Source organism: Leopardus geoffroyi, chromosome C1 (assembly GCF_018350155.1).
Source record: "Leopardus geoffroyi isolate Oge1 chromosome C1, O.geoffroyi_Oge1_pat1.0, whole genome shotgun sequence".
Classification (NCBI taxonomy): domain Eukaryota; kingdom Metazoa; phylum Chordata; class Mammalia; order Carnivora; family Felidae; genus Leopardus; species Leopardus geoffroyi.
In genome coordinates, this window is record NC_059328.1 from 144,634,397 (window position 1) to 144,661,565 (window position 27,169).

The window sequence follows — 27,169 nt, forward strand, 5'->3', positions numbered from 1 at the left end:
AATAATCATCATCAGCGTAGATAGGTCCATTTGTGAAAAACTAGAATTTTCTTTTTTAGTTTGAATCATCCTGGTTATATAGGAAGACTTGTGTAGTATTAGCCATTGACTTTAATTAATCTTTTAAAATTAATAATTAATTAATCCTTTAAAAACTGAACATCTGACTCCTTAGTTTCAGTAGAGAAATTTCAAGTGTGAGAATCAAAAGGCATTTATTCCTAGGAAAAAGTTTTAAGATCTGTGCCAAATATTCTTCTAAGCCTCTAAATAACAAATGTGATTTATGTTTATCTAGGGTCATCTGATTAACTCTATCATTTTAATTGGGTAAAAAGAAGAATAAACAATTAGATGTAAAGCTTGCATTAAAAAATATGTAATTACCATTAGATACTTAATTGCCTATAAACATTTTATAGCGTTTGATATTTTTCATATGAAATAGGCTGTAGATCTTTTCACAGAGAAACCATTTCCACAGGTTTCTAGTATTCATATTAAAATGATTTATAATTAGGCAACAAAAGATCACAACTTGTAGTTTCATGACCAGTTAATCTCTTTAAGGGTAGGGCTAAGAGCCCTAACTTCTTTTCACTATGCTTTTCAGAAGGAATTTACATACCCGCCTCTTAAGTGGCCAGTGTTCCTTCCATTATTTGATCACCTATAAGAAAAACATAGACTAACCTAAATTTAGTTTTACAGAAAATGTGAACTAAAATGCTACTTAATAATTTTAAAACCTCTTACTCTTTGGTTTTATGTTTCCAGTTTGAGATTTTTGAGTACTAGTTTTTTTTTTTTTTTTTTTTTAATTTAAAATGTCTCAGAACTATTTGCTACAGTCTCATTAAACTCCACACATTGTTTTCAAAAGATATTCTTTTCTTTTTGTTTTTTTTCAACTAGGACCCCTACTATGGCTGGTGGCCTATTTTCTATTGACAGAAACTACTTTGAAGAGATAGGAACTTACGATGCAGGAATGGATATCTGGGGTGGAGAGAATCTTGAAATGTCTTTTAGGGTAATTGCATTTTACTTTATTTTTTTTTTTTTTTACTCTGAACACACTATGCTGTAGCATGCACATATAGACCCAGTAATTTACTGTCAAATCTTTTTTTTGTGAAGTGATGCAAATTACTGATCAGTTGGTCATTTTAATACTTATTTTGAAGTTCTGCTAGTCTTTTTGCATGCAATATTTATTGTTAAATTGGAAATTGCAGCTATTTTAAAAGTTTTTGAAAATAATTCTTTTATTCATAGTATAAAGACTTCAGGGCTTTCAGGTTTTGAATAAAGAAGGGCTTTATTTTTTAAATAAAGCATTACCCTATAAAATCAGAATGTGTTTTTGAACTGAAACTTGGAAGTGTCTATGTTACCTGAATTTACAAATGGTTCCTGTGGCTATTCTCAAATACCTTTAAGAATAACCTGTGGTCAAAAGAACTCTGGATAATTCTGCAAGTAGCATGTTGGATTTCACATTTATAGACATTATTATTTGATGAATCAGTTTGAATAATGCAAAATTACTTATTAAATGACTTCCAAACAGATGAAAATTAAGAGCTAATCCTTTGTATGTATGATATTGGGAAGTATATGAATAATTTTAAATTTCATTATATTCAGAAATTTGAAACAGGCACATAAATGTGCCTTCATGCTAACAAATGATAAATGCTGGGATACTGTGATTTCTTCAAACCACATATATTATTATTTTTAAATGAAATAAATTAGTAAAACTGTTTTTTTTCCTTTAATAGAATTTAACATGAAATATTCAAAACATTGTATTGATTTTGCCAAAATTGTGTAATGGAATTATTAGTATTTAGATATATTAATCTATGAAGTTCAAGAGTTATGACTTAATTTCTCATTTAGAAAGTAAAGTTTGTTTTCACTAACAAAATAGAACTATATTTGATGTTCTGTAAGAAAGGTCAATATCTGAGAATAAGAATCACTTTGAATTTATATAATATGGAATTTAGTGAATCTCAGATAATCTGGATTATTTTAGGAGCACAGAAATGGCCTTGTTATATATTTTTTGCCTATAAACCTTTCTTATAGCCAAATGTCTGAGAATACCATTAGTTAATGGATTGTTCTTGTTTCCATATTTGCTTATATACTTATAGTCAGATTAGAATTTGCTCTACAAGATTTCATACCATACTCAGGAATATATTCTTGACGTCAGGCACATGATACACAACCTTTAGGAACATTTGGAGACCCAATCTTTTTACCTGGTGTAGTTCTCAAAGTGCAGTAAATAAGAGATGGTAGTTAATAAAAGAAGAACAAAAGAAAGAAAAGGAAGGAAGGAAGAAAAGAAAGAAGGAAAGGAAGGAAGGAAAAAGGGAGCGTGGGTATGCAAAAACTGAAAAAAAGTTTTGTTCTTACCCTGAGATGTAGTGATGAGAGTATTTATCCATTCATTAACCAACGTGCCTTAGATGTTGTGCTGGGATCACATAAGGAAAACAAAATCAGCATACCAATATTGCTATTATCTGTCATCCTACTGCCCACCTTTTCCCCTAAGATTCTTATTCACATCTTTTCTCCTCACCCATTAAGCTTGATTCTCTGCCAAGGAACTCCCCTTACTTTCATCACATAGTTCACCTACTGGATGGATACTCTTCATCTAACTAATTGAAAAATGCATTAGGGAGGAACTTGGTGGAGTATTATGAGAAACCAGGAGAACATGATCAGGAAATACAACAGAAATATAAAAGCTCCAAAAAGAGGGATTTGAGAATATGGTAGGCAAAGCAGATACTAGGAGGACAGAGTGAATGCAACTGGTGGCCTTAAGAATGATTAGATTCCTAGAAAATGACACAGGAAGTTGGTTGTGATTGGTTGGTTGAGATTACTAAGAAATAGAGTACAGTAACTCCCCCATATCTGTGGTTTTGCTTTCCATGGTTTCAGTTACCTGTGGTCAACTATAGTAAAGAAACAGATGATCTTCCTTCTGACATATTGTCAGAAGGTCAGTAGTAGCTTAATGATATGTCACAATGCCTATATCATTCACGTCACTTCATCTCATCACATAGGCATTTACCATCTCACATCATCCCAAGAAGAAGGATGAATACAATAAAATATTACCAGAGAGAGAGAGGGAGAGACCACATTCACGTAACTTTTATGAGAGTATATTGTTATAATTGTTCTATATCATTATTAGTGATTAGAGTTAATCCCTTACTATGCCTAATTTTTAAATTAAACTTAATCATAGGCATGTATGTGTAGAAGGAAAACATAGTATATATACATATATGGTTCAGTGGCATCCTTGGTTTCAGGAATCCACTGGGGGTCTTAGAACATATCCCCCATGGATATGGGAGGACTCTGGTAATAAGTGACTGTTTTTTGAATATTTTAAAACACATCACTGTCTTTAGTTTCCATATCCTTTCAATAGAAACAAAACATATATTTTGCTTTCTATTAGACTCTTCATTCATGTTTTACTTTTCTTTCTATGACATGAATGTAAATGTACACTTAAGAATTAGTACTCTAGCTGAGGAAGATATTGGGTAAGAGAAAATACTAGACAGTATATAAGCAAAAGAATGAGACTCTCTTTAGATTAATTTTATGAAAAGGTGTGTGACTTAATGAAATGATAATATGTTGAGTACTTAAACTCAGATGGCCTGAAGCTAATATCCAGGTCAATCATTATGCAACTGACATATATTAAACATGTTGTATGTTCATTTTTCAGATACTGAGGCTACAAAAGTGAATAAGGCATGATTCTTTCTTTCACAGAATCATTTCTTTGAGAGATACATAAGTATTATTGACAATAAAATGTGGATCATTTCTTTTATAAAAGTATGTATGAGTTTTCTGGTCTCTGAAATGTTAGTATAGGCAAATCATTTAACCTTTGTTGTGAAAAGGTAATTATAATAATAGTGAAGCTCGTGTTGTTTTGTAGCTCTAGTCTATGTAGGTAGGGCAAGGAAAAAACATAGAAATATTAAGCACTTGCAAAATATTAGGATTTGGGCTGGCCTTAAGGATTTCAAGCCAACCCAAAGGAATATATTTGTGTGGATTTACTTATAACAGTATAGCTTGATATTTGATGCCCAGAGTATTAAAAGTACTGAGAGATATTGAAAATTTGATGAAAACTCTAGATTTCCCAAGAAAGACACATCCATTCCCTCACACAAAATAGGGCTGAATACAGTTTTAAAGGGTTGACGAATTCCTTGAATTGTCAAGATAAACATCTTTGGCATAAAAAAAAAAAACAGTGACTTCTAATACTTACTAACCTTGTAAGTAGAGTCGTTGAGAATTGAACTCCACCATTATGAGACCAGTGGCTATGCTACTAGCATAGTACTACCTTCCCATTAAGATGTATCTCTTCCTAATCTGACAGTCCTAACACCTGATAGTATTAGGAGAAGCTAACAGGTAAATGTGATCTTCCTCCACAGTTCTGAAATGGTTGTGTCATCTAGTAATCTTATCTTCCTCCTACAGGCTTTAGCCTCTTATGTAGATGACATCCAAATATGGATGGGAAAATATGTACAGGTAGCTCCTAATTCTTCTGAAAATTTAGTCTCATATATTGCCCTCCACTCCATTATGTAACAGTCATTGAAATATGATAAATTCTGAGAATATTGTCTAAACATACATGTTAATTTATTCAACCTATATTTATTGAGTTCCCATTCATTAGTTATACGGGATACAGTTGTAAATAAAACAGACAAAACTGTATGTCCTTATGGCACTTAATTTTAGTGGAGACAAATAATAAACAAAAGAAATGAAATATATTAATGTATTAGTGATGAGTGCTAAAGAGAAAAAAAATAAGGAAGGGAAGAGGAATATGAAATGGTAAACATTGGAGATGGGTAGGGGTTGAAGTTTTAGATAGGAAGAACTCAGAAATGAATATATATAAAAATAACAGGTGGCAAAATGGACCCAGTATGGTATGAATTTACCACCAAAAGAATCATCTCTCTTTAAATGATATCCCTGATGTCAACATAAGTACCACCCAAGAAGCATTATCACCAAAAGTCCTTGCCTTTTATGAGCAATAGCACAGGATCAGTATTTCCAAGAGTGCACAGTATTTTGTTCATTTTAAAATCAGATAATCTACCATTGTGGAACCAATTGGGGTTATGGAAAAAGAGAGTAAGAAGGTGACCAGAGGAGCATCCCACTTCCATGAGAGGTAGACTAGGGTTACAAGAATCGTCTGGGAGTCAGACAGCCTGGGTTCAAGAGCTGGCTGGAGCACTTAACAGCTGTATAAATTTGGACAAGGTAGCTTGTCTTCTAAGCTTTAGCTTGTTTATATCTGGGCAAAGGAAGATTGTGGCACTTTCCTGATATGTGTTTGGGGAAGATTAAATGAGATTGTATATACAGTGCTAAGTACCCTACTTACCCCACATAAAGTGTGTCACGAGTGGCAGCTGTCATGACCAAGTCATGACACTCCTGAGCATCACTCAGTAACAACCTTGACCTTAATTATCTGGCCTTGAATACAAATAATCAAATGAGAGAGTATACATGAAAATCCCTTTAAAACAAGAATATGCAATACTTACATAAAGTGCTATTGCTCTAAGCGGTAGTCGAGGTGTGCTTCTAAAACTCCTCTGGCCAGAAAAGAGATCACATTTTAGAAAAGAAAAAAAGAAAAAAAAACTTTGTTTTTGTTTTTGTTTTTGTTTTTTTTACACTGCTATAGCATCCTTTGAGATAACTACAGGCATTAAGAACCTAGACTTTATTTCCCCATGTTCATAAAGCAGTTTAAATAAAAATTTCAGTCAAAAAAATGTTATTTAGACTTGGTATAATATGTAAGATTTCAACACACACCTAAATCAATCAAAAATGGACAAAATGTGTGAAATAAGACTTTCATGACATGGGACAGCGAATCACGTAGGACAATGGTCTCAGAGATGGGAAACAAAAAAGGAGAGCCCTTATGTTTGCCTCAGCTTACTGCCTTGAAAAAGTGCCTAGATGTCAGCGCCAGAAGGAGGACCTCAGCAGATGCCACTGTACTCCTGAGTTGAGAAGATAAAGCTGAGTGCTGGAGGAGACCTGGGCAGGATAGAATTTGGTGGACAGAATATTGGAAGGAGAGCTGCACAGACAGAACTTAGGACACATTGAGTACTGATAGTACCTATGTGTGAGAAAACAACTAAGTTTGAGGAAAGAACCATCAGTAAGATTAGAGGCCTCACTGCCCAGTGCTGACTCAGGACCAGCAAAAGTGCCTGTACTCTCCAGCCAGAGTGATTCATGGGGCATGGGGAAAGATAAATATTGGGAAACTGTATAATACACGTCTTTTTTTAATATTTTACTAAGGGTTAAAATTTTATTTGCAGTATAGTTAACATACACTTTTTCAGGTATACAATTCAGTGATTCAACACTTCTATACATCACCCAGTGCTCATCACCACAGGTGCCCTCCTTAATCCCCATCACCTATTTCACCCACCTCCCAACCCACCTCCCCTCTGGTAACCATCCATTTGTTCCCTACAATGGAGTCTGTTTCTCTTCCCTTCTCTCTCTCTCTCTCCCCCCTCCCTCCCTCCATCTCTCCCTTCCTCTCTCTTTTTTCCTTTATTTATTTCTTAAATTCCACATATGAGTGAAATCATATGGTGTTTGTCTTTCTCCAGCTAATTTACTTCGCTTCGCATAATCCTCTGTGGCTCCATCTCTGTTGTTGCAAATGGCAAGATTTCTTTCTTTCTTTTTTTTGCCTGAATAATATTCATATATATATATATATATATATATATATATATATATATATATATAATGTGGTCTTTATCTATTTATCTGCCAATAGACACTTGGGTTGCTTCCATAATTTGACTATCGTAAACAATGCTGCTATAAACATAGGGGTGTGTGTATCCCTTTGAATTAGTGTTTTTGTATTTTGGGGTAAATACCCAGTAGTGTGATTGCTGAATTTATTTTTTTGAGGAGCATTTACAGTGGCTGTACCACTTTACATTCCTAGCAACAATGCACATCCTCCAACAACACTTGTTGTTTCGTGTGTTTTTTATTTTAACCATTCTGACAGGTGTGAGGTGACACCTCATCGTAGTTTCGCTTTATGTTTTCGTGATGATCAGTAATGTTGAGCATCCTGACATGTATGTGTTGGCCATCTAGATGTCTTCGTTGGAGAAAGGTCTGTTCATGTCTTCTGCCCGTTTTTAAGTGGATAATTTGATTTTTGGGTGTTGAATTGTATCAGTTCCTTATATTTTATTTATTTATTTATTTATTTATTTAGCATTTAAATCCAAGTTAGTTAACACGTAATGTAATCATCATTTCAGGAATAGAACTTAGTGATTCATCACTTACATATAACACCCAGTGCTGATCCCAACAAGTGTCCTCCTTAATGCCCCTGACCCCTTAAGCCCCTCACTCAACCCAACACCCTGCCAGCAATCCTCAGTTGCTTCTCTGTATTTAAGAGCCTCTTATGGTTTCCATTCCTGTTTTTATATTATTTTTGCTTCCTTCCCTTATGTTCATCTGTTTTGTATCTTAAATTCCATATATGAGTGAAATTATATGATGTTTGTCTTTCTCTGACTGACTTATTTCACTTAGCATAATACATTCTAGTTCCATTCACATTGTTGCAAATGGCAAGATTTCATTCCTTTTGATCACCGAGTATTATTCCATTGTATATAAATATATGTCATATCTTCTTTACCCATTCATCAGTTGATGGACATTTTGGACTCTTTCCATACTTTTGTTATAGTCAATAGTGGCTGCTATGGGGCGCCTGGGTGGCGCAGTCGGTTAGGCGTCCGACTTCAGCCAGGTCACGATCTCGCGGTCCGTGAGTTCGAGCCCCGCATCAGGCTCTGGGCTGATGGCTCAGAGCCTGGAGCCTGTTTCCGATTCTGTGTCTCCCTCTCTCTGCCCCTTCCCCGTTCATGCTCTGTCTCTCTCTGTCCCAAAAATGAATAAACGTTGAAAAAAAAAATAGTGGCTGCTATGAACATTGGAGTGCATATGCCCCTTTGAATCCATACTCCTGTATCGTTTGGATAAATACCTAGTAGTGTAATTGCTGGATCATAGGGTAGTTCTATTTTTAATTTTTTGAGGAACCTCCATACTGTTTTCCAAAGTGGCAACACCAGTTTGTATTCCTACCATCAGCTCAAAAGTGTTCCCCTTTCTCCACATCCTCGCCAACATTGGTTGTTGCCTGCATTGTTAATTTTAGCCATTCTGATAGTGTAAGGTGATATCTCATTGTGGTTTTGATTTGTATTTCCCTGATGATGAGTGATGTTGAGCATGTTTTCATGTGTCTATTAGCCATCTGGATGTCTTCTTTGGAAAAGTTTCTGTTCATGTCTTTTCCCCATTTCTTCATCGGATTATTTGTTTTTTGGTACAATACACTTCTAAATAGCCTGTGGATCAAAAAAGGAGTCAAAAGTGAAATTAATCATTTTTTAACTGAATGAAAATGAAAACACAGCATATTAAAGTTTGTGGTACCACTAAAGCAATACTTAGAGGGAATTCATAGCATTAAACATCTATATTAGAAACAAGAAAATAAGATCTAAAATTAATGAGTTCAGATTCCACATTCATAAAATAGGGGGGAAAAGGAGAGTAAACCCAAAATATCTAAGAAAAAAGGAAATAATAAAGATTGAAGCCAAAATTACGAAATATAAAAGAGGAAAAGTTTAGATGAAAACAATGAAATAAAAAGCTGTTTCCTTGAGAAGATCAATAAAACTGATAAATTTCTAGCCAAATTTAATAGGAAAAATAGAGAGAAGACACAAAATACCAATATTAAGAATAAGCAAGCTAACTTCATTATGGATTCTACAAATATTTAAAGTGTTATAAAGTAATATTATTAACAATATTATGACAACAAACTTGACAGCTTCGATAAAATAGACTACTTCCACAAAAGACTCAAACTATCAATGCTTACAAGAAAACATAAATCAAGCAAATACCCATGTATCAAGGAAAGAAATGAAATTTGTGGTGTAAAAAAAAATTTTACAAAAGAAACTCTATGTCAGATGACCTCACTGGTGGATTCTACCAAGCATTTTGGGCAGAAATACAAACAGTTCTACTCAAACTTCCAGAAAACTGAAGAGGATATAATACCTCCTAACTCAAACTACTAACTAACTCCTAACTAACTCCTAACTATTACTAACTGCAAACTCAAATCACAAAACTTGTCAGACATTACAAGAATAAAAACAAATGAGTAAAAAAAGGGAGTATTGTCAATATATATTGCTGGAACAACTGGATATCCATGTGGACAAAAATTTCTTAAATCCATACCTCACACTATTTAAAAATTAATTCAAAATATAAAACCTAAAATTATAAAAGGAAGCATAAGAGAAAAACTTTTCTACCTTTGAGTAGACAACCCATAGAAGTACAAATTGATACATTGGACTTCATCAAGGTGAAAACTTTTGCTCTTTAAAGCCACCATCAGGACATTGAAAGAAAAAGGCACTCGATAGGAAGAAATTGTCAACAAATAATATACCTGATAATAGACTTTTATCAGAAAAAAAAAAGACACTTAAAACTCAATATTAAAAAAAAAAAAAAAAACCCAATTAGAAAATGGCTCAAAGCTTTGAACAGACACTTCACTAAGGCAGGCATAAAGATGACAGGTAAGCACATGAGAAAATCCTTAATGTTATTAGAGAAATGGAATTAAAGCCATAATGAAATAATACTATGCATCTATTAGAACTGCAAAAGTTAAAAAGGACCATGTTGGTGAGAATTTGGAAGAACTATACACGCAATGGAGCTGGGAGTGTAAAATGGTACAATAACTGGGAAACGGTTTTACTTTTTTTTTTTCTTTTTAAATGTTTTACTTTTATTTTTATTTTTGAGAGAGAGAGAGAGTCAAAGCATTAGCAGGTGAGGGGCAGAGAGAGAGAGAGGGAGACACAGGATCCAAAGCAGGCTCCAGGCTCTGAGCTGTCAGCACAGGGCCCGATGCAGGGCTTGAACTCACAAACCACGAGAATATGACCTGAGCTGAACCATGAGATTATGACCTGAGCCGAAATCAGACATTCAACAGACTGAGCCACCCAGGCACCCTGTTTTTACTTTTTCTTAAGCAACTCTTAGCTATTGCTCAAAGGAAAGGAAAACATAAGTTCATACAAAGAGATGTGTACTAATGTTCATAGCAGTTTTATTTACAATAGCCAAAAGCCAGAAACAATCCAAATGTCCATCAAAAGGTGAATGGATAAACTATGGATAATCCATACATGGAGTACTACTGAGAAAAATAAAGGAACTATTGATACACCCTACAAAATTTTGAATTTTGAAATAATTAACACTGAATCAAACAAGCTAGACCAAATAGATTCCATACTGTATGAGACAATTCATATAAAATTTTAGTAAATTCAAGCTAATCCGCAAGTGACAAAAAGCAGGTAAGTTGTCCAGGAATAGGCTATTGGGATGGGAGAGGAGAAGTGGAAGGAGGGGGCACATGAAAACTTCGGTGGGTAATGGATGTATTCATTTATCGTTATTGTTATGATGGTTTTGCATACGTAGTTTAAATGTATACAGTTCAATATATGTTAATTATACTCAATAAAGCTGTAAAAATATGAACACGCACACACACACTCTGCAGACATCCTCCAAGGAGAAAGAAATGAAGGGAAAATGTAATAGATGGTATCTAGTCAACTGTAGACCTCTCTACTTTAGTCTAGATTCTCACTACATGTTAGCCCAGTTACTTTTAAATACCATGTTTATCAGAGTCTAATAATTTCAGGGCAAATTGTGTGGATTAAAAGAGATTTATTGAACTTTTCAATAAGCTGTACCATACTATGGAAATATGAATTTTATTATTATCATTACCCTTAAAATATCAGCTATTTTGTCAATAACCAACATTTTAATCAGCAGGATGGAATTTTCTTTAAATGCTCCAATTTTCTTTTTCTTCCAAATCACAATGAAAACAGCAGTATATTTATCTGAAGGATATAACCAAGTGGAATGTCTTATGATGTGAAATCCATTTATTTCCAAATTGCACAAGCAATGAAGTGGAAAAGAAATAGAGCTGACATAATAAATAATGGAAAAATGAAAGGCAAAGGTTCTTACTGAACAGAAAAGTATGGTAAATGAGACAAAGAAGTTTGTAGACTTTTTGGGGATTATAGTATCCAGGTTCTTGAAAGTATTTAAAGAAAGTAAAGAACTTCCTAGAAATGTCCACACAATTCAAATATTGACAAGTAAAAATTTCAGTTATGATAATTTGTTAGAAATCACTTTAGACAAAAAATCTATTTTTTAGAACTCTGCCTTTTTTAAAATTTACTTCATGCAAATTTGAGCAGAATGGATTATCAGTGTGTAAAACTTGACTGTGTTCGTTTATTTGGCCATAGAAACTGGATTATCATGGAAATATTTCAGTTAAGTGAACTTAATCTCACCAGATTCATGTGTTGTCCACAATTTTGGTGGACATGATTTTGTGGAACCCTTTCCTTTAAATATAATAAAGCACTTTCTTCATGTTAATACAGAGATTTCTTAGTCTCTTTTTCCCCTAGCTTCGTCGAGGTATAATTGACAAATAAAAATTGTATATATTTGAAGTTTCCAACACGATTTGACAGTATATTTTGTCAAATGATTACCACTATCAAACTAATGAACACATCCATCACCTAAGATAGTCACTTGTGTGTGTGTGTGAGAGAGACAAGAACAGTTAAGATCCACTCTCACCAAATTTCAAGTATGTAATATAACATTATTAAGTATAGTCACCATACTGTATGTTAGATCACAGAACTTATTCATCTCATAAGTGAAAATGTGTACCCTTATAACCTCTTTTCTAAAAAAAAGCTAGGAGATCGTAAATGAGATCATGTTCATATGTAGACTCATTAAAGAGACTATAAACCAATATTAATAATTATTTGGTCCATCAGACTTTCCTCTGGTTACCTATTTGGTGCAAGATAAACCTTAAACTTAAACCTAAAAATGTTTAGCTTCTGTGCTTATAATTAGCTCTTCTGGCATCTGGGCAACCACTCTACCCTAAACCATTGTTTAAACATATCTCTTTATTCAAGCACTTTATTCTTTATTTAATTAAAACCACAAAATAAAATATCTCCAGGTAAGAGGTAGCTGAGACATTGTTTCTAAAGACTGTATTACATCTATTATATATGTTTAAGCATTTGGGTCAGTAGGAGCCATATGGTATTCAATTAAGCCGTCTATAGAGGACGCATTTTTTTCAAAATAAATGTTCTAGAATTTTATTTTGAATGTTAATTACAACAAATACCTGATTTCATATAGTTCATTAGAAAAAACAGGTGAATAACAGGAAATTATATATTAATTAAACTTTAGAAGAATATTAGCAAACATTAACAGAACTTGTTTGGCTTTTAAAGCTTGTAATAGTCTAAGGCTTGGTTATTTTGATGTGGTAGCTATACCTCTTCATTTAAACTATTCTGGCACACAAAACCAGATATGAGAATAAACTTATATTGGATGGTCATTGACACGATTCTTCACCTTCCAAACATACTACATGGAGACATATTTTTAGAAATATAAGGCATTGTAGGAGACTTAGGGATGCCAGAACTTGTTATTAATCCCTGACTGTTTTTAATAGTCACTTAATTATCTCTTAAAGTGTTTTTTTGAAAAATATTTTTTTGTGTTGTCTGTACCATTCACAGTCTAAAGCCTTCTCGAACTAACATTTACTGCTTCTTTTTCATAACTTCTCACAGTCTTATCACGTGAGTGTTTCTTTGGAAAATGTAAACATGTACTATATTTACCAACCTGGAAATACACTCATCTAATGTCTTTCCCATTCTGTCTACACTCTATTTGCTATTCTATCCATTTATCTACCTATCTATCTATCTATCTATCTATTTATCTATCTATGAAGTCTAGGTGAATGTGAATAATTAAATATTTCTGAAGACCCGGAATGTGCATCTTTAGTAGTAGTTATTATAAAGGAAGGATATAATGTGATAAAAAATGTATGTATTTAAGAAGTTTATAGCATAAATGTCTGTATTGCAAATGAGTGCTGAGTGATACTCACCAGACATCCTGAAGGAATTGGGGCTCAGATAATTAAGAGAAGTGGGAAATTATGAAACTCTGGAACATGGATAGGAATTAAATGCATAGAAAGAGGAAGAAATTGAATTAAAATGATATAAAATAATACATTTTTGTTTCCATAAATGTATAAAGCAGAGATGAATTACATTTTTATAATTTTATTTGGAAATACACATTGGAAATATATTTTTTTAAAGATCACTCTAAGTTTTGTTCAATCTTCTTGGATTAAACTGTTTAATGGAAATAAAGGTACACCAAGAAGAAGCTATTGATTTCCAAACTGTGATAACAGCATCTTTGGCAATATTGTTCTTTAACAAATACAGGAATATTTCAAACATTCTAGGCAGAATTTCCCTGTATATATCAATAAGCCAGGTATACCTAGCTTTTTCAGTGAGTTTTAGTGCATTGAGAAACTTAACAATCAGTATTAGAGACAAATATCTGAAATGTTGGGAAACACACCCCAATTCTGTGACTGTTTTTTGACGCTTCTCTGCTAACATGTACAGATATCATATGCACACCCACATGAACTATAAAAATCTTTATGATCCTTCTGATCCTAACTATGAAAGACCTCAGTTTAACTGTTTGAATTTATGGCAGTAAAAAGAGCTATATGAAGAATGTTAATTTGCTCAGAAGTATTGCACAGAAAAGTTTGACACCTTTCATTAGGGCTAAGCTTACTAACACCTCCTATTAAGTGTACTTAATCATTAAAAAATGGTCCTGAGAAGTAAGGCAATTATCCTACTGATTTACATTTGAAGGGCATCTAAAATATTCTGATAATGAAATGTTTAACTTTCTTTTTGTATCTAAATGTGTGCTGCTGTGAATTAGATTTAAACTATTTATTTTACAAATTAAGCTTCTATTTTTTCTTCATGGAAAGGGCAAGTTAAAGTAAATAACTTCTAAACAGATTTCTAGTATTGACATTCGAAGAATCATTGACATATACTGTGTTTGATTAAAAGAAATAAACCTGACATTAAATTCAAATAAAGTGTGCGAACTTAGTTCAGAAAATATACTCATGGTAATTTAGATCTTATGCTAGAGGATGATGATAGACAATAAATCCGTAAAGAAAATTAATCCCTTAGTTTCAGGTAACGACAAGTGCACTGAAGAAAATAATATGAGAAGTGGAGACCTGCACTATGTTAGAGTGGTCAGGGAAGACTTCTAGGGAGGCATTTTAGCTAAGACCGAACTGACAGCAAGAATCCAGCTGCACAAGTATTTATTCTGAGGGAAAATATTCAAGGTAGAGCAGAATGCAAGATGGAGTAAATACAAAAGGCCTTAGACAACTATGAAATGATGAGCTGAATTCTCTCATTCCAAATAAGATCATAAATATCCTAAGGCTTTTGGAGAAGGAAAGGTTTCTTGTTCAAGGATTAAGAAATAGTCTCTCAGAACAATATTTGGTTGATTGATTTATTAAGCCAATAGTTAATATGTACCTGCTATGTACTAAGCACTGTACTAGCTACTAGAGATGTAGAAATGAACAAAAATGGTGTTTATTTTTTGATGAGGCTTTACATTTACATAGCACTTTGTAGAATTCTTTTACACATATATGATCATAATACGTCTCAGCATGGGTTAAATATATGAGGAGTTTTCTCCCCCATAGATTTAGTTTTATCTTTAATGCCCTTTGTAATGTTTGTATTATACTTCAGGTTACCTCTCTGTAGCAGCCAGGTATCAACCTACCCTCATTTTACCCATCAATAAATATAGTTATAAACTTAGACCTGCATTACACAGTGTGGTTGTTATATATAAGAGATGTGGTTCTTGATCTCTCTTAGAGAGTCCAGTATGGTCTAGGTATTGTCTGCAAGTTCAGATATAAAGTGCATCAAGTTCAAAAGAAGGACAGATTTCTGTGATGGAGGATAGTCAGGGAAGAATCTATAAATTAAAAATCCAAGGGTCTTGTCTTGTAGACAAGGAGAAAGGAGAGGAACAGGGGCTAGAAACTGGCAAGCTCTCAGATCTGTATTCCTGTGGCCCTGCTTTGTGCTTGGAGCCATACCTAAGTTTAGGCTAGAATATCTGGTCTCCCCACCTTTTATTTTCCCTCTTGAAAATTACATGAATAACATATAACTAAATCATGAAATACGTATTTTGCGGAACTACGATTCAAGTGACAATTAATGAAGTATCCATTAAAAACTCATGAAATTGAGCCTATTATTTTTATAAGCCCATATTTGCTCCATTAAAAAATTTTAGGACAGAGTTCCAAAACTGTTGTTTTTATATAAGTGCATTCAGTTGAGAAACCTAGTGCACCTTGCTAGCCAAACTTAATGCATTCAGAATTGAATTCATGCACTTTTTATTAAAGAGCTAAATTTAAATCTCTATGGTAACTACTGCAATAAATGTACAACGTCTTAAGCTATGATTATACTGTCACACTTAGTGATGTCTATCTTAAGTACATGACTACCAATCGTTTTACTGTTGTTCTAGTCAACCAGAAATGTAGTTAAAAAAGGAAACCAATTATGAGATTTATTTAAATAAGGCTTACTGATTTCAGCAATAACAGATTTTAGATACTAGGAATGATTCTTTTGAAGGTGTGAAATAATGTTGAGGGAAGACTTTGATCCAACTGTTCAGAAATTGAGTATTAAGTACCAATAAAAGTGAGTTTTAAGTATCATTTGAAAGGTAGTCTGATACTTTATGTTGTATCTTTGTGTTTTTAAACTTTACTAAACTTTTTTATTATACTTTTATATTTTATTAAGCTTTTTAATTTTATTTTATTTGGTAGTTGTAGATTTTTAATATATTTTTTAAATGACCCTTAAAAATAAATCCAAATTAACAGTTTTACTACATCTGAAAAAATTCAAACTTGATGAATTGAAAAATTTTAAAATCCTTTACAATCAAAGTAGCCACTGGTTTACACTGCAAATAGGGTAAAATTGAAATAAAAATTTTGGTGTAGAGGGGCACCAGGATGGCTTAGTCTGTTAAGCATCCGACTTCAGCCCAGGTCATGATCTCATGGCTCGTGGGTTCCACCTGTGGGTTAGAGCCCACACTGGGCTCTCAGCTGTCAGCACAGAACCCGCTTCAGATACTCTGTCTCCCTCTTTCTCCCCCTCCCCCAGTTGTGCTCTCTCTCTCCCTCTCTCAAAAATAAACATTAAAAAAAATTGATGTAGAATTATTAGCACTTCTCATCATTATGTGTCTGAATGCTAAAATATGTTTCTGCACGAACTACTCCATTATCCAAAATTTGACTACATTTTTCTATTTATTTCATTACTTCATAGTCCAGCAATATGCAATTCCAATTTTGTATTTTTTCTCTATTTAATTGGTCAACCATGTTCTTTATGTTTATATTTAAATTCTGTATTTTATTTTATTTTTTTTTTTAATTTTTTTTTTCAACGTTTATTCATTTTTGGGACAGAGAGAGACAGAGCATGAACGGGGGAGGGGCAGAGAGAGAGGGAGACACAGAATCGGAAACAGGCTCCAGGCTCTGAGCCATCAGCCCAGAGCCCGACGCGGGGCTCGAACTCACGGACCGCGAGATCGTGACCTGGCTGAAGTCGGACGCCTAACCGACTGCGCCACCCAGGCGCCCCTAAATTCTGTATTTTAATTGGCCAATCAACTTTGTATTCTGTATTTTTAACTGGTCAAACAAAGCTATTGGGATTTGAACAATTATCAGACCTTTTAGGATTCTTGAGTTAATATAAGAATCCATAAATAAATTATTCAAGAGCAAAGTGAAATTCTATAATGATGTATTTGGATAGTGATTAAGACTGATGTAAGACTCACGCTCCTTGATCATGCTCCAGATCATTTTCTGGCCCTTTAGAGAAGACCCCAGGAGCTACACGATTTCTTTCCTCATTTTGAGAACAGAATAGAAACTCTTGACTCTTTAAGGTCATGGAAAGTTGAAGATGTACCTGAAGAAGTTGGAAATGTGTTGCAAGTGTGGAGGCAAAGTATAGGGAAGGTGACAGATTTGAGAGTTAGCTTTACAGAATTTATAATTAAATGAGCATGTGAGGATCAATGAGTTTGCCAAGAAAGAAAATAGGGAGAGCAGAAGAGCAAGACATGTCCTTAGGTAGCACCTACATTTAGAGGTGGGAGAATAAAAGAGAAAGTGAATGCTAAGTCAAAGCTGTCAGAGAAGAACAAATATATATCAAAAAAAAACTTAGAAAGTTATGGTGATTGTCAACAGTGTCAAATGTTGCAGAGAAGTAAGAAAGAATAATGAAAGCTCATAAAAAACTTTATGAGCAGTTGCAGATGATAGAATCAAGATACTAGAATATAAGATGTGAAGAAAATTGGATTGTGAAGACATGTAGAGAAAAGAACTTTTTAAGAAGTTTTCCAGCAAATCAGAAAGAAAACACATAGTAACTTAAAGGGTAAATATGACCAAACTAATTCTTTTGTATTTACTATTCTTTTATTTTATTAGGGGGTAGAATAAAATGTAAGCTTATAGGAAAGAGTAGAAAAAGTAGGTGATATTGAAAAAGAAAGAAGGCACAAGTGATGAGATACATACCTGCAGGTGTTGAAAGATTATTATAGAGATAATAAAAGTTGTCTGTGCAACACTTCCTAGTTTATAAGTTTTGTGCTCATTATTCCACCATGTCTGTACCAGAACACTGTGGATGAGTAGCCATTACTGTCTTATTCTTTTTTTTAATTTTTTAAAAAAATTTATTCATCTTTGAGAGACAGAGAGAGAGAGAGAGAGAGAGGGAGCGTGAGTGGGGGAGGAGCAGAGAGAGAGAGGGAGACACAGAATCTGAAGCAGGCTCCAGGCTCTGAGCTGTCAGCACAGAGCCCAGTGCAGGACCTGAACTCACTGGCTGCGAGATCATGACCTGAGCTGAAGTGGGAAGTCAGCTGCTTAACCGACTGAGCCACCCAGGTGTCCCATTACTGTCTTATTCTTTAACTAATGATTTTAAATTTCAAAGAAACTAAGTCATGTAAATAGAAATTGGCAAGGCTGAACATCAAACCCATGTCTTCTGCTCCTAGTCTAGTCCTCCCCTATTCTGAGTTCAAGATCCCAAAGGCAGGGTTTAATTTTGGAAGGGAGAGTTGACTCATTTTCCTAAAGAAGAAACTAGGGCAATATGAGATGTTTCAAGGTGGAAATGCATAGAAAGTCAGGTCAGCTGTTCTTGAATTCAAAAAAAGTAGAAAGCCAGAAATTCTCTCCAGAGACGATGGTCCCGATAACAGGTTTTGCTAAGAGGAGCAAGTTTCGGATTAAACACATCTTCAGCAAGCATGTGAACGAGCATTGATGTTCCCTATTAAACAATCTTTAAATGTCAAAACAGTAACATCTTGCAATTCGAATGAAACAGAGACTGGAAACTTACCTTCACTGTGCTTAAGCATCATATCTGGATAAATAAACTTTGCCCTGCACTCTCTTTTTTTTGTGACGAAGTGAGCAAAGTAACATGCTAAGCGTGACTATTTTCAGGCTTACTTCTTCACTCTCCTTTTGAAGTGTAATACAGCCTACAATGACTACTACCAATTTATTTTTAAAAGATCAAAAACTGTCAAAGTACAGTATTATTTTCCTTCACGGTGGGTCTTGTGGGTATTTGTAATGAGTGCTGGAGGTGACATCAATATGGATATTTTTATATCTTTCACATTTATCTCACTAAGCATTTTATGACCAAAAAAAAAGAAAAAAAGAAAAAGATGCCTGTAAGGTGATTTTTGGAAGGGAATCATAGTTTTCCACTGATAGCATTAGAGCTTTATATGTGCTCCCTAGGGAAAGTATTTATCTGAGGCAAAACTTATAGCTTCCTATAAAAATGTCTCAGGACAAGAGACAAAATGTCTCTAGCTGACTAAAAACTAAGAAAAGAAAATCCTGTCCATGAAAGGATGACTGTTAGGATAAGTGCCTCTTAAAACAGTCCTTTTGTTGTAGGCAGGACAGACTACTCTTCAACTGTCAAATGCAAATTGATGACTGGACTTTAATGTGCCCAGTACTAACACTCACAACTAGACGGGGCTGCAAGCTACTTGAAGACAGAAAGCCACGCTTGGTTATTCTTCCTCTACGCCCCAGAGCCCAGCATGGTGCTTATCACAAAGTTAATGGCTACTATCTGTTTGTCAAAGACACCAGCCAAGGCCTAAGGGAAAATGCTTGAGAGGGGAGAGGTCATTTCCTCTTCTCAGGGCCATACATTTGAAAAGCATTGGACGACTTTACAAGTTACACAGGAAATTTCATTTAATCTAAAATCCTGGGGCCGCAACCAGGGAGGTGGATGGTTTATAGATGGAGATTATCAAGTAACTGAAGGATAACTCTTTCTGAGGTACCAAGGTTCTTCCCTTACCCCATTCAAGTATTTTTTAAGTATCTCTGGCATCCATAAAAAGGGCAGGAGATGTTGTCACACACTGCAGCTGGGTACCCAGGTGGTCTACTGATATTCAAAGAGGACTGTTTTGGCATGGATTCTAGGGCAGCTTCATGCAGCTGCCAGGAGCCGCTCTGTGGCTGGAAGCAGCAGATGTTACTAGTATCTGACAGGCAATCAGATCATCCAACATGGGAGGACACCAAGGTAAAATGCAAAATATCTGACCCAAATATCATTTAATAAATCAGACCCTTTTTCTCCAGTTCTCAAAAATTGCATCTAAATACAGTTTTTTTCCACATTCAAGATTTATTCATAGGATTAATTATACAATGAGGAAAGCACAAATTCCAATAATTGTACCTTTGTCTTCATTAATATTCCCCTTAAATGCATTGAAAATACTTCCAAAGCCTCTAGTGTTTATCACGCTTTAAAACTGATAGTTGAAAGATAAAAGAGTATGACTGTCTCACATATTATTTCTCTTGCTCTTTTTTTATGAATTAATCTGCTTGTAGTAATCTATGCTATTATAAAAAGCAATACTTTTTTATAAATATGACAAGCTAGACACTAATTTTCTTAAGCAGAGCCACCTTATATTACGGAGGATTTGCAATATCTGGTAGGCTGTTTTATGTTCTTCATTTCTTGCCTGCTATACTCATACATGTCATTTAAGCAGAAGATACAAGATTTGCCATAACACAATCAGGATCTAAAGGAGAATTGGGAATTTCTTCAATATCAGCAGTCCTGATAAGATGTGGAATAATGACAAGTTACAATTCTCCTGACACCGAGAAATACAGTGGCCATCATGTGCTATAATTCTGAAGGTCAGACAGCTCCAAGGCAGAGGAAGTCATTGGAAGGCAAAAGGTGATAGTAGAATGTACATTATAAAATGTTGGTGTGTATATGTTGGAGGTATCTCTACCATGCATCTTAATTGATGGGAATGGGTGTTTGTATATGAGGAGAACAGGAGATGAGATTAAAAAGCTCCTGTTTGTAACCCCTACCATCTCACCCTACCTCTGATGCACACTGGTTCATATTCAAACTGTCTCAGCTCTATTCCAAAACAGTTCCCCCACTTCCAGCCACACCCAGTATAAGCACACCCTTCCATTCTTCTTCTCTATTTTCTCCTTCCTTGTCTTCCTTTCACTCCCCTCCCTCTCCCTTCCGCCCCCAACTCTCAAGAGTCATTTGCTAAGTCTTAGGCAAAGTAAAAAGATGGTTGGGTTGTCGCTTTGCCAAAGACTTAGCAAATGACTCTTGAGAGTTGAGGGTGCAAGGGAGCAGGAGGGGAGTGAAAGGAAGGCAGACTTATTTCAGGATTAATGTGTTAGGTCCTATAGAAAATGAGTAGGTGTAAAAGAGTCCATTTTGAATTTGAGGCTTTCATGAAATGTATTTCTAGGTTGGAAAGAGATCACAGATTCAGGATGTCCAAGGATGAAAAGTACTTTGGAAGGGAAAGTACTTGATAACTAGATATTTTTGTAGCAAATTGATGGGAAATATGAAATAGTATAGGTTCAATTCAGGATTGTCTGTATTTAATACCGATATGAAAATAAAATCTCTGGGGCTCTTGGGTGGCTCAGTTGGTTAAGCATTTAACTCTTGATTTCAGCTGAGGTCATGATCAGATGGTTGATGAGATCAAGCCCTGCATCAGGCTCTGTGCTGACACAGTGAGGACCCTGCTTGAGATTCTCTCTCTCTCTCTCTCTCTCTCTATCTCTCAATCTCAAAATAAATTAAAAAAATAAAAAATGAAAATAAAATAAAATCTTCACAGTACTCTAATATATAGTGATTTCCTGAAAAATTCTCTGAAAGAAGAAAAGTACTTTTGTGATTTCCCTTGGTTTATAACATTTATGACCTTTCTTAAATAGGACACTCCCAAAACATGCACATACACACAATGACTGCCTCATAATATTTTTAGTGTTATCCCTTTCATACTTTCTCATGTTTAAAGAATAATATCTACACAGCATGTACTTCTAATACAGCTAAAGTCAAGTCAACTTGCCTAAGTAGGGAAATGTTGATTAAAATTTTGGGGAGATGTGTCATTCCTATCTAAAAATGATGTCTAAAAGTGGTCATATACCCTATACAAAGGGATCAATCTGAATCCTAGAAATCTGGAAGAAAATTTAGCCATTATCAACTTCAATTCCTCTTCTTTTACATGTGAGTTTTCTGAGGCCTCTCAAGATTAAGTGACTTATTCCAATTTCTATAATCAGTTTTTATTTCAAGTCAAGAATATAGCTTTCCAATTTCGAATCTGATGCTTTCTTTTCTTTTCCATAAAAATGATTATTTTTGCTTTAAGCATTAAATTATCAAGTAGTGGGTAGATTCCTTGGGCATGTTGACTCTGTGATCTCTTGCAACTCAGGTGCACACTTAAAGGCCGTACAGCAGCTTGCATACAAGAGTCTTTATCTTGAGATGTTACAATACCAGCTCTAGAGTGCCATTCCAGATCACATAAATCTCCCCAATTATACTGTGGAGTGAAAACTAGGTCAAGAGTCAAACCAACCAATTAAAGCAGATATTCCCCCCAGTCAAAACAACTATGTGGAATAACTGGAAAATTTCATGTCAAGAGTAAATAGAAATGCCTACTGAACACCTTGTACCAGCCCCTTTCGATTAATGACTTCTGTGCCTCTTGTGTTTGTGCTAACCTATCAAGGACCATAGTGCCTTCAGGATCTCACTGAAGTCTCTTTTAGACTTTGTTTCTGTTGTAAGATTAAAGGATTTGTCATCAGTCTACTTGAATATGTATAAACAAAGTGGAGAGTTGAAGTGCTGAGAGGGATTATTCACAACAAACAATACACGTAGAATGAAATAGTTTGAAAATTGAGTAATCATTGTTTTATTTCAGTTTTCCCTTTGCCAGAACTGAGAAAAGGAATCACGTTTGGTTTCTAATTGCATCTCACGGTAGACACGTTTTGTGTATGCTGTGTAATTTTCTAGATTTCCCTATATCACTATTAATAGATTAATCAGTCATGTCAGTATATATCAGCACCAAGATCAGCAAAACATCTTAAACCTTGTAAGCCCCAATTTAATGGTAAATTTAAGTTCTGGGTTTTTTTTGTGTGTGTGTGTTTTGTTGTTGTTGTTTGTTTGTTTGTTTGTCTTTTACTATATGTGACTTATGCTGATTTCATGAAGTAAAACTAGTGATGATGGAATTCAATTTCGTAAAGTGAAACATGTATTACTCCCCTCAGAGAGATAATAATATGGATGGGGAGATAAGATTACTATATGTAAATAGTGTATATATACATAAACATACATACATATAAATATACATGCACAGACACACACATAAGAACATTTTATAAAATGACAGTCCATATAGAATTGAGAGCTGCAAGGGGTGACGTGATGAGGAGGAACGGCTGTGAGTCAGTGGAACCTGAGACCCATGAAATCTGGTAGTTGAGAACTATTTCCCAAAACAAAATGTATGGTTGGGCCTAATAGGGAAAATATAGACAAGGGAAAGCACATACATTAATTATTAATCTTAATTCCCCAAATTATATCAAGTTATTACAGGGGTACCCGGGTGGCTCAGTTGGTTGACCGTCCGACTTCGGCTCAGGTCATGATCTCGGGGTTCGTGAGTTCAAGCCCCGCCTCAGGCTCTGCGCTGACAGCTCAGAGCCTGGAGCCTGCTTGGGATTCTGTGTCTCCCTCTCTTTCTGCCCCTCCCCTGCTCATGCTCTGCCTCTCTCTCTCTCTCTCTCTCTCTCTCTCAAAAATAAGTAAACATTAAAAAAAGGTTGTTTTTTTTTAAGCTAATATATTCCTCTGTTTTCATTATCATCACTCTGGTCCAAGTCATTATCATCTCTTCCCTAGATTACTGAGATAACCTCTTAAGAAATCTATTTGCTCCATTTCAATCCATTTTTCACATAAAGGCTAAATATCTTTGCGAGCGCCGAACTGCCTCAGTCCTCACAACAAACCTGTCTGCAGTTGGTTCTGCTAGTCTCGTGTTCTTACCTGAGAACTGAAGCACAGAAGGATGAAGTCACCAAGTTCACCCTGCTAGTAAGTGTCAGGGCTAGGGTATGACCTCAGGAGCTAGAGCCTGTAGCATCATAACTATTGTGCTCCGTGGCCTCTGTGGTATATTGTGGTTGCTACTAAGGCCATATTAAACAGTGACTTTGTGCCAGAGATAGTGTGTGTGTGGGTTGGGGGCAGGGGCATAAAGATTAGTATAAAAACAAGCAGCTGCATGAATTTGGCACAACAGGTGTAAAATTAGAAGGAGAAGCACTAGAACTGAGATTGCAAAGTTGGAGCTTATGAAGTTTACGAACCTTAATTAAAATATCACTGATGTAGGTGCCAAAAAACATGAAAAGAATAATGTATGTTAGTTAATTGTCTTCTAGCTGGGGGAAGAAACTCAAGTAGATAATCAAATGAGCAATGGGCATTTTACATTTTGATTAATAACCTTTTCCATCATCAAAAGACACTCATAAAAATATCTGGGAAAGAAAACAAGTAACTAGCTGGCTTCAATTCTCTGTGGATAAAAGGACAGTTTGTATTTCATACATGGTCAAATTTACTTGAGAGAGATACAGTACACAAGTATTAATCTGTTGGAAGCCTGGAAAATAACAATCAGATATGCTCAGTGATACAAAGTAATTTGGACATCACATGCTTGTGTGGATGAGACATCATGTTTTATTCAGTTTATGCTGTTTGTTCAGACACTGTAAAATAATTTCAGAGAACAAAATGTAGTGTTCTAATTGGAAACTAATTGGCTATTCTTTTAAACCCTGTGCTGTACCTAAATCCTTAGGCGTTACTATTACAATTCAAATAAAAGGCAAAAATGAAGGCAAAACTTACCAAGGTTTAAAAGAAAATATTTTTTAAGAAGCAACAATAAGCAAATTATCTACAGATATTGGTTTCCCTAAACAACAATGGAAGCTAAATAATATACAAATAACATTTAACTTCTTCCCAGGTGAAGTGTCAGGCACAGCGCTTGATATACACTATCTTATTTGAGTCTTAGGGAGTAGTTATTATTATGCCTATATTCCAGTGGGAAAATTAAGGTCTTAAAGACTTAAATAAGTTTTACAAATATGCACAGATAGTAAGTGACAGAACCACTAGGAAAACTATTTGCTTACTTCCAAGCCCAAGTTCTTAATGAGTATGTCATACTTTTCCTTCCTTCTTTTCTTTGCTTCATTTCTTCCCCTTTTCTGAAATATTTATTGAAGAATCACCAAGGAAAATTATTATGGTATCATTGGGTCTCCACTCAACGTGAGTTCTTCCTACTTTAATATTTAATCATGTAGTTTTCTGGGCAACTGTTTATGTCTTAATTCTTTCACATTACTGAAGTGTCTACTAAATACAGAGTACTTAGGTCAATATTTGGTCAATATTTTTTTAGTGTTTGTTTATTTTAAGAGAGAGAGTGAACGCGTGTGCACAAGTGGGGGAGGGGCAGAGAGAGAGGGAGAGAGAAAGAGAGAAAGCATGAGTATCTCAAGCAGCCTCCACACTGTCAGCACAGAGCCCAACGAGGAGCTCAGTCTCACAAACCGTGAGATCATGACCTGAGCCCAAATCAAGAGTCAGATGCTTAACCCACTGAGTCACCTAGGCGCCCCCTATTTGCTCCATTTGATCAATTAAGTGTTTTGCTTTATATTACCTAACTGGGTGTTATTATGACCAGATATCAGCCTAACTAATACATAACGTTATGCATTCTTACCTTGATCTTTTCATTTTCATGCAAATTTTGAGGAGAGGCTTTACCTGAGAAATGCAATATAAGTGTTAATCCACACATTTTGTAAATACTAGTGGCAATGCAAGACGTTCTCACTTTATTCCAGGAGTCAGTAGACTATGACTCACAAGCCAAGCCCGGGCCAGTAGTCACTGAGTTATGGAACAGTTACTTCTACTTCCATTACCTCTGCTAAATATACCTAAGAACTGCCTCCCTCTGTGAGAGTCACAGTCAGGGGCAAGTTTGCTTTGTGTCTCAAAGTCAACAGCCGTTACTGCATTATGCCTGTACATGTGCACACAGTCTCATTGCAAGTTAGCATGATAATAAAAAATCAACACTTTCATGTATCGTTACCTTTGCCTATGAGGCGGGAAAGGAGAGAAACTAACGGAACTCAATTTTTGAACATTTTCCAACTAGGTATCCTTCTTTTTGTGCACATATTCAAGGCATAGAACCAATAAGCCTACAAACCAGGGTAGGGCCAAAAGTGACAGAGTGGAAATAAAGCATCCTCACTTACCCAGCTACAGTGCTAATCCGTATTTGCTAACAGGTAAACTGTGGACTCAGAAGACAATTGTCAGTCCCTGATTTGTAGGCAACAGGGCTTATTGAACAGCCTAAATTTAGAGAAGCACAAACTTAAAATGATTTTTTTCCCTCCAATCATTGCAAAATGCTCTGAGCAGTATCCCTTTCCAATGCTGATGTCATTTAGGACAGACTCAAGAGCTTTCCAGCCGCTTCCACTTATTAAAAGTACTAGTAATGCTCCGTTTCAGGCTTTGATTTCACAAGCAGGGCATACCTCAGATTCTCTTCTCTTCCTAGGCCCGTGCTGACATGAGCACTTGGAAGGGAGAAGGCAGGGTATTCCGGGTTGCCACTCCCCCAGGGTATGTCAAATAGGAGGGCTAGAGAAATGTGAGGTCTCATCTGATTTCATGTTTTACGATGGCCACTTGCTCAGTGTGGTCCCACTTGCTACTAGGGGCCGCCATCCGTGAGTCTTGTATACACAGCTTCACTGTTTTCTCACAAGTGCTCTCAGCTTCACCTTCTATCCCTTCTGTTTTCCAAGGGCCTTTTGAGAGGGAAATCTTAGTTTCTTTCTCACCCTACGTGGTCTCCAACTGCCCTTCCCAATATTACGTCTCCTTGCTGATCTGCCATATTGCTAGTTTCACAGCTCATTTTCCCTCTTCTATATTCCATGATCTATAGCATTTGGGAACCACGAAAGTCTTGTTTGGTTGTCTCCAAAGACTACCCCTTCCCAGGATCACTGTATCACTGCACCTACCAACTCTGCTACAATAAGCTGTCCAATATGTCCCAGACCACCTCAGGTTTCTCTAGGACGTAAGTGTTTCCTATTTTATTAGCGTCATGCTTTTCCTGACACTCGAGGCTTTCCCACAAACTCACTCACCACATTGGGCTGTGTTCTTCTGGTAACACCAGGGTAGTCAGC

General features: G+C 35.3%; 1 protein-coding gene across 4 annotated transcripts in view; it reads left to right on the forward strand.

Moving 5' to 3' along the window:
• The window catches only part of GALNT13 (polypeptide N-acetylgalactosaminyltransferase 13), a 545,013-nt gene that overhangs the window by 340,127 nt on the left and 177,717 nt on the right, over positions 1 to 27,169 (forward strand). For all 4 annotated transcript variants that reach the window (XM_045479868.1, XM_045479870.1, XM_045479867.1 and 1 more), the window contains exon 8: positions 916 to 1,033. In XM_045479868.1, the coding sequence (XP_045335824.1) occupies positions 916 to 1,033 (118 nt within the window). The remainder of the gene's footprint in view (positions 1 to 915; positions 1,034 to 27,169) is intronic.